Raw genomic sequence first — 21,307 nt, 5'->3', positions numbered from 1 at the left:
ACCACTGCGCCACCAGGGAAGCCCTTAACTCGTAGACTCTTGAAGCAGTTTTTCTCCTAGTAATCTATGTAAAATTATATCATATATAAAAAACTTTGTGTTTTATGGAGAGGATCCATTGCTTTCTATCTGAGAGTGGCCTGTGACCCAGTAGACGGTTAAGAACCACTGACCTGCAGATCTTTTAGCTAAATGTCTAGGACTCTGTATTGATCCAAGGCCGTCCAGAGCTCAGCAGATCTTTCGAGGTAAGAGTCAAACAATATAACATGGGGGAGCTGGACTAGTGCCTAAGAGCAAGACAACAAAAGCGAGAAAACAGAAAACCTCATTCTACCCCTGCTCTGCAACACTCTGCTCTCTCCAGCATGAGGATGGAGTGCTGTAGAGCTGGGAAGAACAGGAAAGGCAAACCACGTTCCAGCTCAAATGGAGTCAGATCACTGCCCCAGCACTGCTAGATTGCATGAAAAGCAGCTCTGGGACAACTCAGTTCCTTATCAAATGTAATCATCCTCATCATTAGAACTGTAGCTGGGATTTGTTTTTTTTTAATTGTTTCTAATATTCTCCAGTTATCTTTTAAAAAATTAATTAATAATTATTTATTGGCTGCTTTGGGTCTTCATTGCTGCGCGTGGGCTTTCTCTAGTTGCGGTGCACGGGCTTCTCATTGCCGTGGCTTCTCTTGTTGTGGAGCATGGGCTCTAGGTGCGTGGGCTTCAGTAGTTGCAGCACATGGGCTCAACAGTTGTGGCTCACAGGCTCTAGAGCGCAGGCTCAGTAGTTGTGGCGCATGGGCTTAGTTGCTCCACGACACATGGGATCTTCCCGGACCTGGGATCAAACCTGTGTCCCCTGCATCGGCAGGCGGATTCTTAACAACTGTGCCACCAGGGAAGTCCCTGCAGCTGGGATTTAATAGGCATTTTCTCATTTAATTGCCATTAATTCTCATTTTACAGATAAGGAGTTAAGGTTCAAAGGGATTTATACCTTGCTCAATATCAGAGTTAGTAAGCAATGGAATTGGGATTTAAATTTGAGTCTAACTCCTAAGCCAAAGCACCAAGATTCTTTGGAGCATTAAGACAACCCTGTGTAGTAGATGAGGCAGACCTGATTATTCCCATCTGACAGACATGGAAGCTGAGGTCCCCCAAAGTTAAATGATTTATCTGAGGCACCTAAAGCAGTTGTGGCAAAATTGATTTTCTAACTTTTAGACTTTCGTGTTTGCATCATCCCAGAAACAGCATTCTGATTCAAGCAGCATAATAAAAAGGTCCCAAGAACTCTCCCTGGGCCATTAGGGAAACTCTAACGCATCATTATAAATCAGTGGGATGTATATCTACATATTATGAGGTATGTGTGCTATCACACACTGAGTGAATATACTCTATAGACGGTGAATTTTTTTTAAACGTATTTTTAAAAAAAATTTATTTATTTAATTTATTTATTTTTGGCTGTGTTGGGTCTTTGTTGCTGTGCGTGGGCTTTCTCTAATTGCGGCGAGCGGGGGCTACTCTTCGTTGCGGTGCGTGGGCTTCTCATTGCAGTGGTTTCTCTTTTTGCGGAGCACGGGCTCTAGGCACTCGGGCTTCAGGAGTTGTAGCACGAGGGCTCAGTAGTTGTGGCTCGCGGGCTCTAGAGCGCAGGCTCAGTAGTTGTGGCGCACGGGCTTAGTTGCTCCGCGGCATGTGGGATCTTCCCGGACCAGGGCTCGAACCCGTGTCCCCTGCATTGGCAGGCGGATTCTTAACCACTGCGCCACTAGGGAAGCCCGACAGGGCATTTTTTAACTTTAAAGACACCTTCCTTGAATGCCTTTAGAATTTATAATCATTTTTGATTATACCACTTATTACTATTATGACTTACTATTACTATTAAGCTATTTATCTTATTAACAAATACTTTCCAATATGCTAAAATAGTATCAGTATATTCTGCTCTTCTAAATTTAATATTTTATTCTGTTAAAAAAAGGGGGGAAAGTGACTTTAATAGCAATTTGTGACAAAACAGATTTGAATAATTACTGCATTGCTATCAATGTGTGTATATTTCAAGATGACTGCATACAAATAATCATGTGGAAAATGTTTGACTATAAAGTATGGAAGCCAAAGAATAAAGATCAAGCCTAAAAACCAGCAACCCTTTGACAGTATGAAGAGGAAGAGTTTATGTCACTCTGTTTTTAAAAAAGACACACAGATCATTCAGGTCTTTATTGGGAGTCTTTTTATAGTCCTTTAAGTTATTTATATTCCTTTACATAGGAATGCAAATGCAGGTGGTCCTCCCTTTAAGCACAAGGTAAGTGCCAACAATATTATGTGTATACTAGAACATATTTAGATGCTTTAGGGAAATTCAATATTCAAAATAAAGCTGCAGGGATTAGGTATGGTGAAGAATACTTTCATAATGTAAGCAATCAACTCCAGATTGAAGACTTAACTAGTGGGGATCTTTCCAGGGCCAGGCAAAGGCCTAATGAACCCGGAAGCCACAGGCCTTCAGAGATGCAAATCACCCCCAGGAGACTATAGGGCACCTTTTGTCTTGTGGGATGGAATGTTCCTCCAGGCAGGAGGAGGGGAGAGTGAGCCCCTCTGCCCCCAGGGCAAAGAAGAGGGAGGGCAGAAATCCAAAGCAAGGCTATATTTTTCAGCATCCATGAGAGGTAAATACAAAGCAGGGCCCCTTTCCAGAAAAACTTTGTTGTAAGTTTTATAATTTCCTCTTATTTGTTATTGTATAGGTTGTCCTCTGTCTACTGACTGTGAAGGGAGGTGACTGGACAGTAAATCTCTCAAATTTTAAAGAACTTCATGCAGTTTCTGATGGCAAAGAAGGGATGGGGCTGGGGAGGCCCGGTCCACACTTCAGCCAGGCTTAGAGGGAGAAGGAAGGACTCCAGGGGCCGCAGAGCTGGTGAGGAGCCCCCAGGGAGAGGAAAGCGGCATGTCCCTGGGGTTTACTGCAAGTACCCAGGGCTCTGGGAGGTTTCCAGACACCAATATATCCTGATTTGTTCTTTTTTTTTTCTTTTCTTAAAGCAGAAGCACATAGACACACTCAAGACACTTCAGAAGTTATTTTAAAAAGCTCCTTAGGGCTTCCCTGGTGGCGCAGTGGTTGGGAGTCCACCTGCCAATGCAGGGGACACGGGTTCAAGCCCTGGTCCGGGAGGGTCTCGCATGCCGCGGAGCAACTGGGCCCGTGCGCCACAACTACTGAGCCTGTGCTCTAGAGCCCGCGCGCCTGGAGCCCGTGCTCCGCAGCGGGAGAGAACCTGTGTGCAGCAACGAAGACCCAATGCAGCCAAAAAAAAAAAAAACGTTAGCAACCAATTAAAAAAAAACCCAAAAAACTCCTTATGTCACGTTCCAGCCATTGCTGTCCTTGACAGCTCTCCCTCCCAGTCAGCCAGACCTCCTGTCGATTCGCCCAAGCTCGCTCTGGGCCACTCTGGTCATTTCCAAGTGCTCTGGGAAGGACACAGCTCTCTACAATATGCCTACACCTAAGTGGTTTGATTTGCAGATGTCTGTTTGACGTAACACTTTTATGGATGAAAAATATAGTTTTAGCACAGCTACAAGCCCTTCCTGTAAACTTTCAGTCATTTACATTTTCAATCTTTCCTTCACTAGACCCCTCAAGTAACGGTTGGGCTTAAAGAACTCTGAAAATAAGGATTTTAAAATAATGTTAGATGTTGCCAGAGGTTGTACTTAGCAAGGCCTGTCTCTGTTTTATTTTTGAGAGCTCCAAGTCTGCAGTGCTACATGATTTAAAACTTTCACTTAGAGTAGTGTCCATAAGACAGAGACATCTAGTGGTAACTGCAGACATAAAACACTCTCTTAAGTGTGAAAAAACTGTATTCTTGGTCTATCTCTACAGTAGCCAGCAGTTAAAAGCATGGCTCTGGTCTTTGCGCAGTATTCTCCTCTCACCAGAGGTGGTCAAGGCCTCAGGCAGCCCAAATGGCACGTGCCAGCTCTGGGGCAACAGCACACTGTTGCTCAAACTTGGGGCTCCTCTCTGCACCAATATCACATTCCTTTGTTAGAAAGGTATTTGCTTACTGTTCTACACTTAAGTTTCCTGCATCTATTTAAAACTCATTACATTATATTCTTTTATTCCTCAAAATGAAAACCTGTCCCTTTGCAAGAGAATTTAATTCATTGTGTAGAGACTTGCAGTGCCTAATAGCTGCGATGTCTCTGACAATGAAGGAAACAGGAGCGTCCTTAGTGTCCCAAGATAAAGCAAGCTCCGCCTGCCATTAATCCTACTCATCACCCATTCTGCTCCTCTAGACATTTATCAAGTGGCTATTATGTACAAATCCCCGAACTATAGGCTGCAAATGTTCAAAAACATTTGTAAAACCCAGTCTCTGCCCTCAAGCATCTTACAAATGAGGAGGGGCGGTAAGTACAAAAATAACAACAACAAAGGGAAAATATGTTGCTCTTACAAAATGGCATAAATAAAGTGCTATGCAACGTGAGAGAGGAAGAGACTGCTTTTGATCATTTCGGCTCACTTGATTGTTGGGGGGCGGGGGTCACGGAAGAGGTGATGTGTAAACTAGGACTCAGGGAGTGGGCAGAAGGCCAGCAAAGTGTGGTCCAGGTGGGCGTGCGGTCGGAGACGGGCTGGAAGGAGGTCAGGCTTCATGCCTGCAGGGCCTTGAAAGACAGAATGGGGAATCCGTGTGCTATTTTGATGTGTGATGGGTGCCCTCTAGGTTTCCAATCAAAGGAGTAACACAATCTGGTAGGTTTCGGATCAAAGGCACCCTCCAATCAAAGCAATGTTTAGGAATATTAATCTGACAGTAACGTGGAAAATGATTAGGAAATGGAAGTGAGAAGGGAAGGAAAGAACTAATGTGAGAGGTAATTATGAAGAAAACATGATTTGGGCACCGATAGGATACGATTTTAGAGAGATTTTTAGTATGGCTTACTTGAAGATAAAAAAATAGGGAAGTCAGAAGGGACTTCAGGGAGGACTTAATTCAGTTTTAGACATGCAAAATGAGGTAAAAGAGGATATTCAATTCTAGATGTCCAGCAGGCAGCCTGTGGCCTTGGGAAATAGAGTTCTGGAGACAGAGAAAGATCAAGCCCAGAGCTGTCAACTGGTTTCCAGCAGAGGCAAGATCCAGGAAAAGATGAGCGCCCATCAGGAGAGGCAGAGAGAAAGCAGCGTGGAGACCCAACTCACCAAAACTGCAGGAGGCGCCTGTGGAGAAGGCAGAAAAACAAGGGGGATTCAGAGTCATTAAAATGCAGGTGGCAACCCTTAAGAAGGAAGAAAACAGTCGCAAATGCTGCAGAGGACAAGGACGACAGAGGCTGGGAGGGGCGGTGATTCTGATGAAGAGGTGACCTTGGAAAAATGATGTGAGTGGAGCGATGGGTGGAAACCACAGTGCCAACGGAGAGGAAGAGTGTGGGATGAGCAGAGGAGAGGCGAGGCCATAGGTCATCCTTTGTAGAACTTCCACAGTGAAACAAAGGAAAAGCAGCACCATCACGCAGGTAGACAGCGGTGTCATGGAAGGGCTGAGCCTTCACAGGTTTGGGGATGGCAATGCGGGTACAAGTATAAAATGAAAAGTACAGAATAAACACTACAGGGTAGGATCTGGGAGCATAAGGGCAGGAGGAAGATTGTTTTCCTTAGACAACCAGGGGCCCTTTTCTCCAAGACAGAGAGTTGGGAAGCAAAAAACTGTGCAAAGATAAAGAGATTGAGACATTTTAAGAGAGAAAAGAAGGAGATTGTGGGGATTCATGCCGCCAAGCTTCTCATTAGAAGACAAGGATAAATACTCAAAGTCTGGGGCAGGGAGACCCGGGACGGGGCCAGAGGAGTGAGAGGAAGCTGCCTTCGTAGTGGACCCGATCCTGCCGATCCTGACCGCGTAGGTGACCCCCAACGTGGCTACTCGGAGGTGGAGGGGCTGCTTGGGGCAGCTGAGGTCATGAGGGGCTGGGAGCCTAGGGAGAGGCAGCGAGACCCACGGTCCCGATGAGGGCCCAGAGCACGTTCAGTGGGGAAGAGGGCCACGGAGTTCAGAGTCTACAGTCATTAGATTGTTATCAACCACATTAGTTACCTGGTCTGATGGACAAACAACATCTTAAAGTAATTGGAGAATGAAGCAAGAACTGATTTGTGTGCCTTGAAGTACACATCGCCGATGGCAACCGTGCAGTCACACAGGAAACCAAACTCTCGCTGAGCGTTTAACTGTTGCAGAAGAATAAGTCCATGGTTGGCCAAATCCATTTTTTAAAAAATCTGCAAAGCAAACAATTTTGTTTTAAGAAAGATGATTCACAAATAAGTAGTGTCTTCATAGTCACCAATAGTAATGGTCACGGCTAATATGTCAGGCACTGCTAGAAACGTTACATAAATTCACTCAGTCTTCACAACAGCCCTGTGAAGTAGTTCTGTTGCTACTCCCATTTTACAGATGATGAAATTTATGGTGAATTTGGGGACTGCATGCTTTGCCCAAGTTTATACAGATGGTAAGTGGAGGAACCAGGAAATGGACCTGAGCAGTCAGCCCGCCAGACAGCAAACATTCCTGGATCTTTTGTCTTTGAGTTTAAGATTCCAAACGCAAATTCTAATGATCCATCAGAAGTTGTCAAACCTTCCAGAGAGAGAAGTAAATTAAGGTGCTGGGGTGTGGCCACAGCAGGACAGGGCCAAGATCTCACCGAGTCTGGACAATCCTCCAGCTCCTGCCGTGTGGACAGGGCTGCCGCTGGCAGGGCTATAATAACCCCGCATGGTTACTCCTCAAGGGTGAGGGCTCAGGACGGGTACTCTTCTACATCTTTTGTGGAGGAGGAAATGGGCTTCGAGAGGTGCAAGGAGTTAGCCTGGCCCATCTGGCCAGAAGGTGGGGGTCGTCAAAATTTAAATCTGAATGTTCTGACTCCCAGGTTCTAACCTCTTTTTTCCTCATACTTCACTCCAGTAAACCACGTGGCCTCCATCTATTTGTAGTAGGGGAACTGCCTCTGGGGGAGCCGGTGTATCAAATCAGTAAACTCCTGATGTGCTCCTTCCCACAGGCAAACAGCATTTATAAAAGCCCAGCACACAAACATCAACATTATACTTAACAGTATACTTAATGGGGAGAAAGAGCGAATGCTTTCTCCTTAAGATTGAGAACAACGCAAGGATGTCCATTCTCACTATTCAATATAGTACTGGATATTCTAGTTAGAGCAATAAAGCAAGAAAGGAAATAAAAGTCATACTGACAGGAAAGGAAGAAATAAAACTGTTCCTATTTGCGGATGACATGACTTTTATATACATAGAAAATCCCAAGGTATCTACAAAACCTCCTGGGATTATTAAATGACTTTGGCCATGCCACAGGATACAAGATAAACATATAAAAACCAATTGTAGGGCTTCCATGGTGGTGCAGTGGTTAAGACTCCACCTGCCAACGCAGGGGACACAGGTTCGACCCCTGGTCTGGGAAGATCCCACATGCCGTGCAGCAACGAAGACCCAACGCAGCCAAAAATAAATAAACAAACAAACAAACAAATGCAATCATAATTCTACATACTAACACTGAACACATGGACACTGAAATTAGAAATATATCATTTATAATCACAAAAAAAAGAAATACACAGATGTAAATCTAACAAAACACGTATAGGACTTGTATGCTGAAAACTACAAAATGCTGATGAAAGAAATCAAAGAAGATCTAAATAAATGAAGAGACATACTGTATTTATGTTTAGGAACACATAATATAAATCAATTTTTTCCAAATTGATATATGGGTTTGATATAATTCTTTTCAAAATCCCAGCAAGATTTTCTTTGTAGATACAGATGAGAATATTCTAAAATGTTTATGCAAAGGCAAAGAAACTAGCATAGCTAAAACAGTTCTTAAAAAGAGTAATAAAGCGGGAGGAATCAGTCTATCCAATTTCGAGATGTATTATATAGCTACAGTATTCTAGGCTGTATGGTACTGACAGAGGGATAAACACACAGATCAATGGAATAGAACAGAGAAACCCACATAAATATGTACAGTAGATTTTTGATTTTGGAGAAAGAACAATTTTCAACAAATGGTGCTGGATCAAGTGGACTTCCATAGACAAAAAAAAAAAAAAAAGGAAAAGGAAAAAAGAAAAGAAAAAGAACTTTGATCTCTAAGTCTCATATCTTATATAAAAATTAACTCAAAATGCATCACAGACTTAAATGTAGAACACCAAAACTATACTTTTCAGGGAAAAAAAATGGGATAAAACCTTACAGAATCTAGGATTCATCAAAAGTACAAACCATAAAAGGAGAAATTGATAAATTCTACTTCATAAAAATTAAAAACTTTTGTTCTGAGGAAGACCCTGGTAAGAGGATGAAAAGACAAGCTAAAAAGCAGGAGAAAAAAATGTGATAAAGGACTAGTCTCTAGAATATATAAAGAATTCTCAAAAGTCAACAGTACAAAAACAATCGGATTAGAAACCTAATGGGCAAAATACTTGAAGTGAGGATATGCAGATGGCAAACAAACACATGAAAAGACAGCTCAACAGCGCTTAGGGAAAAGCAGATTAAAACCACAGTGAGATTCACCACATGCCTAGCAGGGTGGCCAAATATAAAAGAACAACAATCAAGTGCTGGCAAGGATGCGGAGAAATGGACTGCTCGTGCCATTGCTGGTGGGAAGGTAAAACGGTGCAGCCGCTCTGGAAAAGTCAGCAGTTTCTTTAAAAATTAAATATGTAACTACCATACTACCCAGCAGTTGCACACATGGACGTTTATCCCAGAGAAATGAAAACTTAGGTTCACACAAAAATCTGCAGCTGTATATCCACAGCAGCTTTATTCCTCCGTTAAAAACCAGAAGTGACCCAGATGCTCTTCGATGGCTGAACAGTTAAACAACGTGGTATGCCCAAACCACAGGAAACTACTCAGCCTTAAGACGAAATGAACTACAGAAACAGGCAACAACCTGGGTGAATTATGTCCCCAAAGGTTACATACTGTATGATTCCATTTACATAACATTCTTGAAAATTACGGAAGTAGAGAACAGGTTAGTGGTGGAGGGGCGAGGGGAGAGGAGGGCCATGACGCTTGGCTGTAGATGGGCAACAGGAGGGAGCCCCGTGGTGACAGAAATGTCCTGCAGCTCAGTGGTGTCAATGTCAATACCCTGTTGTGATGGAGCAGAATTCTGCAAGATGTTTCCATCAGAGGAAACTGGGTGAAGGGTACATGAGATCTTTCTGTATTATTTCTTGTGACTGCACGTAAATCTACAGTTATCTCAAAATAAAAAGTTAAAAAGGAAAAGCCCATCCCACATTAATTAATTCGATTAAAAATGGATAACCACGGTGCTTAACTTCAGAAGCAGGGAAGCGACTGTGGAGAAAGCATTACCAGTAAGCTTAAAAACAAAAATAGAAACAGAAACACATCGATTCTTACGCAGCTGGTGCTCAACTCCACACCCTCTTTCCTGTTCTAGGGTTAGGGTTGGGTTCTAGGGATGATCTGGCAGATTCAGAAATTGACAAGTGCGCCCTAAAATAAATGAACAAAGTGGAATGATACTTTAAGAGACTGATCCGGTCACAAAGCAAGACTCCAGAATGTCAAGTATCGTGTTTTCTACCAAGAGCTCTATCCAAGCATGGGAGGCAGGAGAGCCATCACTGTTTGCAGGAGTTTGAGCGTGAAGAGACCTGGACTGTAGTCTTGCTTGCAGGTGAACGTCAGTGGCGTGGATCGGGAACTTAGCTCCCCAGTGTTTTCTGCGTATGTCAGAGAAGGCGAAAGCACGAAGATCAGGAAGAAGAGACAGGGACATTGCCAGGTGGCAAAGTAACCGGGATGACTAAGAAACATCGCTCTCATCTGACCTCCACCAGGATATAACTTTAGAAACTTGCCTTCAAGGCTGTTCTCTGAAAAGTGCCAGAACACTTCCTTTCCCATCTTACTAACTTGCCTTTCTCTACAAAAAGTATAATACCTTTCAGAACAACCTGGGCTGAGCTGCTTTACTGTGCTCTCTGACTCTGATAGTGAACACCTACACGGTCAGGCAGCTTCAAGGTGTCACTTTCATTGACAAGTACAGTAATGCATCCCTGTTTATCTCTTGATGGTAATGACAAGTGGCTATTGTTTATGGAGTGTTTACTATTAACCAATCATTTCTATATGTCATTCATTTACTTTCACACTAACTTGAGCTATTTGATGTCTTGCTAACCACATTTTACAAACGAGGAACCAGGCTTAGAGAAGTCAGGTAGCTTGCCCAAGATTATAGAATCCCTAAGAACAAGAAGTAGGATTTAAACTGGGGTTCATTTGATTTTTTGGAACACGCTACGTACAAGTATGTCTGTTTAAAACTAATAGGGGATTTTTTACGGCTACTTTAAAGTGTATATACTTGTTATAAGAGATTCAACTATTCTGGACACACCATAGTGTCCATCGTCCCCACCCACTTCCCCACACTCTGGCCAACACTGGGTATTATCACTTTTTAAAGAATCTTTGCCAATGTCACTTTTTACCTTCTATGCATTTAATGATGAATTGAAGTATATTTTTATGTCCTCTTGCTTCTCTTCATGAGCTCTGCCCATTTTCTATCAGGTTATTTGTTCTTTTTTCTTGTCAATCTGTAAAACCCTTTGTATATAAAGAAAACGAGCCCTTTGTCACATATGTTGCTAATATTTTTCTCTCTTTTGTTTTAGAGAGATTTTTGACATATAAAATTTTCATCAAATTTATCAGTATTTTATAGGACGATTTTGAGGTTTGGGGTTTTTACATGAACGGATATATATCATCTCTTCGAATTAGCAAAATGTATGGCTCCCCCCTCGTTCCATAAACGGACTAACGTGAGTATCTTATTCAGATTATAAGAATAAAACTATGATAAAACTGCAAAATGTTTCTTTTTAAAGAGGGTCCACTATGTTAGGATCTATTTTAGGATCTCAATTTAGGGGCGTCTAGAATAGGAAATGAACTGAATGTGTCTTTCAAATACAGAAGGCAGAACACATGTCCGGAGTCTGAAAAGTGGAAAAACCAAACGAAAGGAGAAACAAAGAAAATGTGTCATATGTACGTATTTCACACGGGGGGAAAATCCCATACAGATCAATCTTTAAAAATCTTCTTTACTCTAGAGACCAAAAAGCCTTTCTCAGTGGGAAAAAGAAAAACAACCCCCTAGATTCTCACATATATGAATGAACCTGAGAAAACGGGGTAAGAGGGTAGAGGGAGGAGTGGGTACCGGGCTTGGAGCATCTCAGGGAGCTCCTGCCCCACCCCCATCCAGCTGACAGTACTGCCCTTTCCCCAATCTTCTTTCCTGATCACGACCCCCTTCATAATCATTTCCATGAGGCTTTACTTGCACAATGCTGCGTAGGCTGAGGATGCAGCATCTTCATGCGCTGGCTCTGCTCCAGGCTACCCCCCCTTTGAGGAAATGGACATCTGCTCTTCCCACCGCCATCGACTGCTCACCCAACCACATTGCTCCTGCCCGCCAGCACTGAAATGGCCCTGCACTGCCCACCAAAGTCACTGATGGCCTCTTGCTCCCCAGCCCAATGGAAGAGTAGCTTATTCGACCTCTCTGCGGCACTTAATACCCTTCTTCCTGCTCCATAAATACTCAGGCCCTGCTTCCAGGGCACCGCACTTTGGTTTTCGTCTCACCTCTGGCTACTCTATTTTAATCCCCATCAAGATTCCTCTTTTGCTGATTCCTCTTTTGCTCCTCTGCCTTTGGTCCACTGCCCACTTCTCACTCTGCAGACTTCTGTGGTGATCTGGTCCACTCCCACTTGGCTGCCCCAAAGGAACCCTAAATTCAGTCTAGGCAAAACTCAGATCCCAAAAGGGACAATAAAAGCTATCGACACAAACCTGTTCCATCTGTATCCCCAGCTCAGTGCATGGCTCCATCATCTACCCCTCGACCAAGCCAGGAACCCCGACTCCCCTTTCAGGCCTCTACCTCTCACTCCTCATATGCCACCCATGTGCCACCAATTTAAACTCTTTATCCCACCCCACGCCTTAACTCTACCTCCCTACTCATCTCCCTGTTTCCAGCTCTAGCCTCTCCAACCTATCCGTATGGAACAGCTAGAACCATCTCTTCAAGGGCAAATCTGATGTTACCATCCTGCTGAAAATCCTCCTCTTGTTTCCCCACCGCCTTCAGGATGAAACCCAGATTCCTCAACATGGCTTACAGGTGACCTCACCGCTGCTCACTCTGCATTCCCTGCTCTAGTGCTAATCTAAACCATTGGTTTCCAGACTTCCGGGCTGCCAAGACCTACTAAAAACAAACCAAGCAATCTTGAAACTGAGGGGCCAACAGAGTGTGCTCCCTCTTTATTTTGAAAGAAAAGACATAAAATATTTACATACCTGCTAGGAATGGAGGGCTTTTCAACATAAAAAGGTAGACAGGACATAATGTCAGAATATACTTCTAGAGGAAGGACAGCGGCACTATATTCAACATATGGAAAAAAATTTTTTTCTAATGCAAAAAAAATTACAACATAAAATTTTACTTTATGACATTAAGTTGCGCCTAATTGTTTTCTTGATACAAGACTCTCCGTTTGGTGGTCTTTACCAAGTGATCAACAAGTGTCTCGTTGTTCTGAAGTCCAAGCATGATCACAAATCCAGTTTATGTTGACGATAAGGAAGACAGAATGATGTATTTCACTCACTCGGGAAATTCTGGGTGAACTGAGATAATCTGCAGTTTTCTTTGCCCAGGAAAGGTCCTGAATGCCCAGGCCATTCCTGGGCTCCTAACAGAACATAACACTCACTGCTCAGGGGCCTCCCTCTCAAAGCTGAGCAGCTCAGCAACCTGATTTCTACTCACATGGTCAGGAGACGGGGCCTGTTTGAACTGGGCCTTGGAACTTCTGTGCAGGACCTTTGAACGTGCCACTTGCAGAGGGACCACCACTGACCGCCTGCCCCTCCCCCCCAGCTCTACTTGTCCTTTGCAAAATTTCCCTGACCTTTAAGACTGGAGGGTCTTCTTACCTCCAGAGCCTCTGTGAACCTGCCTGATGCTTCTGGAAAGCCAGCATTGAGTACTACTTATCATTTATTGCTTTATCCCATGTGCCTAAGCACACTGTCTGAGGTTCAATATTTGTTAAATTAAAAACTACATGCTTAGAGAGGAGAAGAGTGTCGAGTTCTAATCATCGGTTGGCCCCTGACTAGTTGGGTGATTTGGGGGTAAAAGTTCAATTTCTGTTTTTCCTAGATTAACCCCAAAATTCTCATCAATTTAATGTGTGCTATATTTTAGAAGAATTTTTCAATTTTAAAATGTCACCTCGTGTTTCTTCATGCTAATAATTATGTTAATAGTGCTTTATAGTTTATAATAACCCTTCACACACATCATTTAATCCTGGTCAATACCATGGTATATTGTCTTCTATTTATTTCATTATTAATTATAATAATAACCACAGCATTAATAATAAATGACCACTTATGTGTCAAGGATTAATTAGCCTTTTTCCAGAAGAAATTTAGACTTAGGGAAGTTAAGTTTAACTTGCCCACATGCAGAGCTAGCTCTTAAGAAGCAGATCTGGGAAGTGGTAATGCACATGATGAGAGCTTTCTAAGGTGCCAGGGACAGTGGATACAAGTATGAAGAATACACAGAGTTCAAGGGTATAATCAAATAAGTACACAGATTTCTAATAGCCAACTCTGATAAGAACTATCAAAGAAAAATATAAGGAACTATGAGGTCATAAAACTAGGGTCTAATTTGGGGATTGTGGGTCAGGAAAGGTGTTTGTGAAGAAATGCAAGTTAAGCAGATATTTAAAGAACGAGAAGAGTTAACTGGGCAAAGGTAGAGTATTCCAGGCCGAGGGATCGGCACTTGCAAAGGCCTTAAGACGGGAGGGAGCAAGATGCAACCGAGGAACTAAAAGAAGGTCAATGTGGCAGAAGGGCAAAGAGCCAGAGAAGAATGAGGCAGGTGAAGCTGAAGACTCAGGTTTTGTTAAGGATTCTGGTCCATATCTTAAGAGCAGTGAGGAGCTCCCAAAGGGGATTTGAAGAAAGGTGACATGACCAGATGTCTATGATGTAAATATCATTCTGAGCTGATCTACATGATCAGATGGCTGCAGCTGAAGGGCTAACCAAATAGGGGGTGGGGGCAAAGAGGTGGGCAAGGGGAGGCCTGTTAGAAGTGGTTGAGAGGCGAGGTATTCCAGTGGTCTAGAAGAGAGATGACAGATCGGGTGGTGGCGATGAAGATGGAGATGGACAGAATTTGAAAAACAGAAGATAAAAAAATCAGCAGAACTGGGTGTTGGTGGATTCAACGGAGGAGGGTGGGGGAGATCAAGGTGTCCTAGGTAACCCCCATATTTCTAACTTGTGTAACTGGATAGAGCATGGGGCTCCCCCCAGTGGAGGGAGCACAGGCAAAAACCCAGTTTTGTGGGGGAAGATCATGAGGTTAGGTCCAGACATGTTGGGATTGAGATGCTTTTGAGACATGCCAGGTAGGGCTTTAGGGTACCTGTCGGTAAGTAATGTTGGTCTGGAGCTCCGAAGTCTTGTCTGTAATTTATGTCAGAGAGTCTTTGGAGAAGCCAGGTGTGACCGACTCTAGAAGTCACATCCTTAAATCATTACATGATAGTTCAAAGAGGTTAAAACTGTAAACGAACAGGAGTCCACTGAATCCTGGTCTTCTGGGTGTAAATTTCACGCTCCTTCCACAACACTGCCTTGCTCTATAGGTCATTCCTAAAAGTTCTTACCAGTCGTAGTCACAGAGGGCCAACAACCTGACGTAAAACTGAAGACCTATCTATATAAAGCCCCCACCCATTCAACGCTATAAATGGAACGTAAAAAAAAAAATCATTTGTCTTTCCTAAATCAGAATAGTGAGCAGACAGGAACTGAAGACAAGTACAGATAAAGAGGGGAGTCAATTCTTAAAAGTGAGATTTCACAGAATGCCTTTTTATGTACGTATATGTGTACAAAGTGGCTTTTTTCTTAAGTAAATTCAGAGACTGTAAGACATAATATGTTGAAATAAATTAAAAACACTTTCCAAAGCCAAATACAAATGATCATTTACATTATTTAATGCTTTGGGTTTTGTCTTCACCACTGTTATCACTCTGAAAATGGGATACTACCTAGATGTCGAGTGCTTTCAGCTGCCATCACACAGCACACGGTGGGCTGATCCTTAAGTAAATTACTCATCTTTTGGAGGAACAGCTGAATGGGACGAATGTAATCATATTATATTTTGACAACCCAAGTTTCTCCTTCACTTTTGGTATAAGAACAGGAGACCAAAACAGCTTTTGGGAATTGATGATTCACTTTTTAAAGATAATAGCCCTTCTAAGATACTAAATACCACTTAGATTACCCATTTCAAGGGCACTAAAAGGGTCCTCTGGAGTACTTGATTTTATTTAAGTGAAGCATAAATGAATATTGAAATGCACAGGACACCTCAGTAATAGAAAAAGCACTACCCACAAGTAAGATTGATTCTTTCAAGTAGTTTAGACCACTTACCAGGAGGAAAAAACTGCTTTTTCAATTAGTATTATTAATAATTAATATTTGAGGGCCTATAAAGTAAACTTGAATGAGGCTGGTTGTTTGAATTTTAATATATTTTAAAACTGTATTTTGAGGCTAGGAAATGTATTTAGTTGTGATGATAGGTTGACATATTTTTCTTAACATTTCTTTAGTCAATCCTCCCCATAGTAATTAGAAAAAGGAGGGACACACACTTACCAGTGGCACTTATTCTGACTTTGGAAAGCACTGCATTTGTAAAAGATTTCTTTTTAATTGTATTTTGCTTAAGTTAACATTAAAATTAGTTTTTAATTTCTGAGTGTAAGTTGAGGTCAGAAGGAGGCAGTTCAGGGATAGTTCAGATGTCAAGGAGAAGCAGGTCAGAGATTTATGGTTAATAAAGAGTTGATATTAAAGTGATAATTCGAAAGGTATTATGCTACAATCAACTTTAAGGAAACTTAGATGTGGATGTGACCACACAGCAAAATTTAAAACCTAATCTAATTTGCTTCTAATAACCCTCCAAAGTAGAGATTGCCTTCCTTTTTCATATGTTGTATGATGATTAGTAAAATTAATCTGAAGAAAACATAATCTCCTATAGGTGTAGCTCCATGTATGCCAGAGAGGAGCTCCAAATATATTTTAACTCAAAGTCTTAACTAATTCACTTAATATTTTATTTCAGGGGTTCTCAAACTTTTTGGTATTAGGACCCCTTCACACTCTTTACAATTACTGATGATATCAAGAGCTTTTGTTTATATGGAATATAACTATTGATATTTATATTAGAAATTAAAACTGAGAAATTTAAAAACATTTATTAGTTCAATTAGACATAGCAATAATAAGCCCGCTGCATGTTAAGATAAATAACACATTTTTGTGAAAAAAAATTATATCTTCCAAAATAACAAAAAAAATAGTGAAGTGGTATCTTTTTATATTTTTACAAATCTCTTTGATAGAAGACAACTGGATTCTGCATTCACCCTGCTTCTCCATTTACTCTGTTGTGATGTGTTTTGGTTGAGTATTAAAGAAAATCTAGTCTCACCCACATACTCAGTTAAAAAAAAAAAAGAAAGCATTTAAATAGCCTTTTCAGGTAATTGTGGATATTCTTCTTTGATATTACACCAAAACTTGACAAGCGGTAGTTTCTTAAAGGTTAGTTGTGCGATCTAAAAGTTTTATACATCAATGAATGAAATTTTCCTGCTCTATTACAGTAAAATTCATTGCTGTCTCTTACACTCTGAATGGGTCGTTTACCCATTCATGACTTTTAACACTGTCCGTTGGTTATTTCGAAAATGTCAGCTCATTGTGTTATGCAGATCTCCCCAATGTTGACACATTTGGTCAACAGTGAAAAAGGCCAGTAACATCTTAGTATCATTATGAAAATAGCTTTGACCTTATGGAACCCTGAAAGGGTCCTGGGGATTCACAAGGGACCGTAGACCACACTTAGACAATCCCTGTTCAGAATCACTCTGGGGACACGGAGAATCTAAATGACTAGGTGGGGCATAGAAGAACATGTGTACGCTTTGAAATTGTTCTCACGTTATTTTGAAGTTCACCCTTGCTTCATGCAGAACTTAGGGGTGCACAATATTTAAAGAAACTGTACATGAAAGCCTCTTGTAAAGTAAAAGATTTGTTTGATAAGTACTTAACCAGATACAGTAAAGTGTTTTACAAATTCCTATCTTTGCACACTGAGCTTTCTTGATGTGAGAACGTCACATGATGCAAACCTCATGCATGTGAGCTGGGGATTCTGCATTTGAGCATAAATACCAGCCTCAAACTTGGCCTTTGTACCGAAAAAAAAAAAAGTCTTCACCGTCTTCGCCAGCCAACTCCTTGTAAGTGTTCTTTCTGTGGCTACGGACTGCATCAAGGGCATATCAGCACTGTAAAACACAACCTTATTTACTATGGATTCAAAGTAATATTTAATTATTTAAGTTTAATTTGCTAATAAAAATTATAATCTACTTGAGTATAAAAAAGGTTAAGAAGTGTTCTTGACCTAATGCTTAGAATGTTAAAATTTTTTTTTCTTCAGGGGAAAAAAAAAATTCTCAATTCCCTTTTTGGTTTTCAGGGTCATGCTTTGTGACCCAAAGATCATAAGGAAGTAGGAAATACACCTTTTGTCAGGTGTATTTTGAAATTTATGGTAAAGTCTCCAGCTGACCAGCAGTTCCTCCCTTACTGTGATGGCCTGGCACTACACTACTTGCCCAAAGTCTCAAAGTTACTTCACAGAAAGGTGAGTGGGTCTAGGGATGAAGCAACAAGCCACAGGTAAGAAATGGTAGGAGAGTCTCCCAACTCCAAAGAAGCTGATCCCAAGCCAATGCCATAGGTCAGCCTTAGACATCTCCTTTCACTTCCCACCTCTATGTTGGTGATTCTCAAGCTGGGGAAAAAGCATATCCCCTTACACAGGGACATGTATCTTCTTGGAGGAACTGGGGTAAATGTAATTGTATATAATTTAATAAATTTTTTATATCACAAAAGTGCAGATTTTGGAGGACAGTGCAAAGTTCTTATTAACCATTAAGATAAAAAAGAAACTGTCATAGCTTTTATTCTATGACCTAATACATCTAATGTTTATTCTCTGCTGCTGGAGTATTCCATTGGAAGAGTTGGCGGAGCACCGTTTATTTACGTCCTCTCTGAAGAGAAGCTTTCAAACTGGCAAGTAAGCAGCTGAACTGTGCAGCAAAGCTTTAGGGGTGGTTTATCTGCCATCCTGTAACAGGGCTCCTCCACTGTTGACTATCTGTGGCACTGATACCACTTCTTGCACTTTGAGGTCTTGTGATGGTTTCAACACAGGTCAAGTCTTTGGCTAGAAAATAAACTTATACAAACCACACATTTATTAAGTGAGAAATGCCCATTTACAGGAATGTATTATTAGTCGTACACTTCCTTCTTCAAAATTACTTTTAACAGTTTGAAAATGCCCTGGACACACACTAAGATCACTTAGAATGCAAAATAAAAATTTCCTTTAACAATTAATTTTGGCTTGTAATAAATCAGAGAAATGAGGGTTTAAAATGTCTTAATTCTGATTTTCTAATAAAATCTCAGGCCCCTCAGACTAAAATGCTCGTGATACTTACACCCTGTTCCAGTGACCCATTAGGGGTCAACATAGAGTGTCGGTCCTAGCAAGGACTGGACAGCCTGTTTAAGGAAACCCAGAGCACCTTGGAATTCTGCTTGAGCCCGTGATTCCGATCTGTTGAATGCTTTATTTTACTAAAACAATAACCCATGAAAATGAATAGATCTGAGACTCGCACGCCAAGGGGGCCCACTGTATGATGAAGAGCTAAGGAACACAGCAAACTGGGGGCGGGGCAACGAGCCTGGGTTATTTCCCTACGGCATAATTAGGAGTTCAGCAGTTGAAGTTCTCGCAGTAAACGGCGTAGCAATAACTAACTACATAATCACTCTGCCCAACCACTTTCTTGCCCGCTCTGCTACCCCTGCCTTCTTCTTTACTGCCCTCTTAATTCACTACCAGCTAAAAGGGACAAAAACCTCGCTTCCTAAGCATCTTTTGCATTACCACTTCTCTTTGTAGCCTTGTTTAAAAATGAATGGTTTGGGGGTTTCGCTACACCGAGAAAACGACTCCGGTCCCGGGAAGCAGCCTCCGCGCCCCAACCTCCCCTCCGCGGAGCCCTACCCGGCTGTGCGGGCCGCATCGGCCGGAAGCGCGGCTCGGAGGCCGGCCCCAAGGCCCAAGGCCAAGCAGCCAGCAACCACAGCGCAGCTCTGGGCTAGCCTCGGCCTTACCGGAGGCGTAGATAGCCCGTGGAGCGGAAGCTCGAGGCCGCCGCCCAGCGCGCCCACCCCTGCGGCACGGGCTGCAGCGGGCGGCCCAGGCAGCGCCCAAGGGGGCCCGCGTTCACACCCCCACCCCCTGCCAGAAAGCGTCTCAACGGCCGCCCACTCAGCCTAGTCCCGCCAGCCTCGCCCCGCCCCGCCCCAAGGGGCGGGCGCCGGGCCGGGGGCGGGGCCGGGCGCCGCGCACCCCGGCCCCGCCCCCATCCCCGAGGGGCTGCGGGGAGAGGAGGAGCGACGCACTCGGGCCGCGCCGCACGCTCTCCGCTTCCTTCAGTCCCGCGTGCGCGCGCGCGCTCGCCCAAGTCCCGCGGAGTTTAACACAATGCCGACGCCTACGCCGTGCGCAACGCCCCGGCCGGCGCAACAGCTCCGGCGCCGGGGGCGGGGGGTGGCCAGACAGGGCGAGGGGAAGAGCGCGCGCGAGAGCGGGAGACAGCGCGAGACCCGAGGAGGCCGGAAGCGCGCGTGCGCGCCCCCGCCCGCGAGCGGGGAGGCGGAGCCGCAGCAGTAGCGGCAGCAGCTGTAGGAGCCGCTGCAGCTGGGAGAAGCGCCAGAGAGGCCGGGCCTGCTCCGGTCGGACCGGATCCCTCCCCTCCCCCTCCCTCTCCGCTCCCCTCCCCCAAACCCACTTCCGCAGCTCGCAGCCTTGCCGCCGAAGAAGCAGCGGCGGTAGCAGCAGGAGGCGGCGGCGAGGCGATTACGGAAGGATTACGCACCTGACGGGCCGGCCTCTTGGGGCTCCAGCGCGGGACGCTCACCGGCCGTCGCCGCTCGGGACGCGCTTCGCGGTGGCGGCGGGAAGGGAGGGACCGGCGACGGGGAACGGAACGCGAATCGCCCCCCTCCCCTTTCTCCCTCCCTCCTCCGCTCCGCCGCCCGCCCTCTCGGCTTCCGTCCCCTCCCCCTCGCGCAAAGCCCCGGATGGAGCCGCCGCCGACTCGCCGCCGCCTGGCTCCGGGGGATGGTTTTGTCAGGCGGCCAGAGCCCCGGCGCCAGGCGCAGCCGCCCCCGCCCCTGCGGGGCGCCCATGCCCTCGCTTCCCAGAACCGGGTCCCCGTGTGGTCCGGGCCCTCCGCCTGCCTTCACCTGAAGCCCCGGGACTGGGGTCATTCGTCTTCTTTGTTGCCACCGTCGCTGCCGGAACCGTTTGCGAGCTCCGGTGGCCCCCGCCCCCCCTTCGCTTTCCCGGAGCCCGGGCCGGGGGCGGCACGTGGGCACCGGCCCCGGGAGGCGGAGGCGGTGCGCGCTTACCTGTCGCCGGTGCTGCTGCGGCGGGGGGTGTGGAGGAGGCACCGTTGGGCAGCCTTGGCCGTGCTCTCCCCGCCGCCGCCGCCTCTGCCTCTCGCTGCTGCTGCTGCTGCTGCTGCCGCCGCGGTCGGTGTCTCCGGCGCGGCGGCGGCGGCGGCGGCGGGGCTTTTCCTGTCCGGTTACGTTAAGGTCACATGACCGAGAGAGCGGAGCGACTAGTGCAAAGAGGCTGAGAGCGGCTCCCGCCGGGGGGGAGAGGCGGCGAGAGAGCTGTGGCGGCAAGAGCCCCCTCCGCCCCCCCCAGCCGCCTCCCCTCCCCCCGCCCGCCTCCGCCTCCTGCTGCTCTGCCGCCGCCGCCGCCGCCGCCTGCAGCACTAAGTACGCTGCCGCTCCCACC

The 21,307-nt window shown here is 44.7% G+C and overlaps 1 protein-coding gene across 8 annotated transcripts in view; it reads right to left on the bottom strand.

The window, feature by feature from the left end:
- The window catches only part of ZBTB2 (zinc finger and BTB domain containing 2), a 32,324-nt gene extending 11,113 nt beyond the window's left edge, over positions 1-21,211 (bottom strand). The window contains exons 1-4 of one of the 8 annotated variants that reach the window (XM_082474738.1): positions 20,914-21,211; positions 10,668-10,785; positions 6,161-6,345; positions 5,263-5,280 (exon numbers count right to left, since the gene is read on the bottom strand). In XM_082474738.1, coding sequence (XP_082330864.1) covers positions 5,263-5,280; positions 6,161-6,333 — 191 coding nt within the window. In that variant the 5' untranslated portion in view covers positions 6,334-6,345; positions 10,668-10,785; positions 20,914-21,211. The other 7 variants (XM_082474737.1, XM_082474739.1, XM_082474740.1 and 4 more) reach the window with 7 other exon arrangements.
- Between the last annotated feature and the right edge of the window lie 96 nt (positions 21,212-21,307).

This window comes from Balaenoptera physalus (genome assembly GCF_965194825.1).
Source record: "Balaenoptera physalus genome assembly, chromosome: 9".
NCBI classification, from domain to species: domain Eukaryota; kingdom Metazoa; phylum Chordata; class Mammalia; order Artiodactyla; family Balaenopteridae; genus Balaenoptera; species Balaenoptera physalus.
The sequence above is the reverse complement of the archived record's forward strand: the minus strand, read 5'-3'. Positions and strand labels throughout refer to the sequence as shown.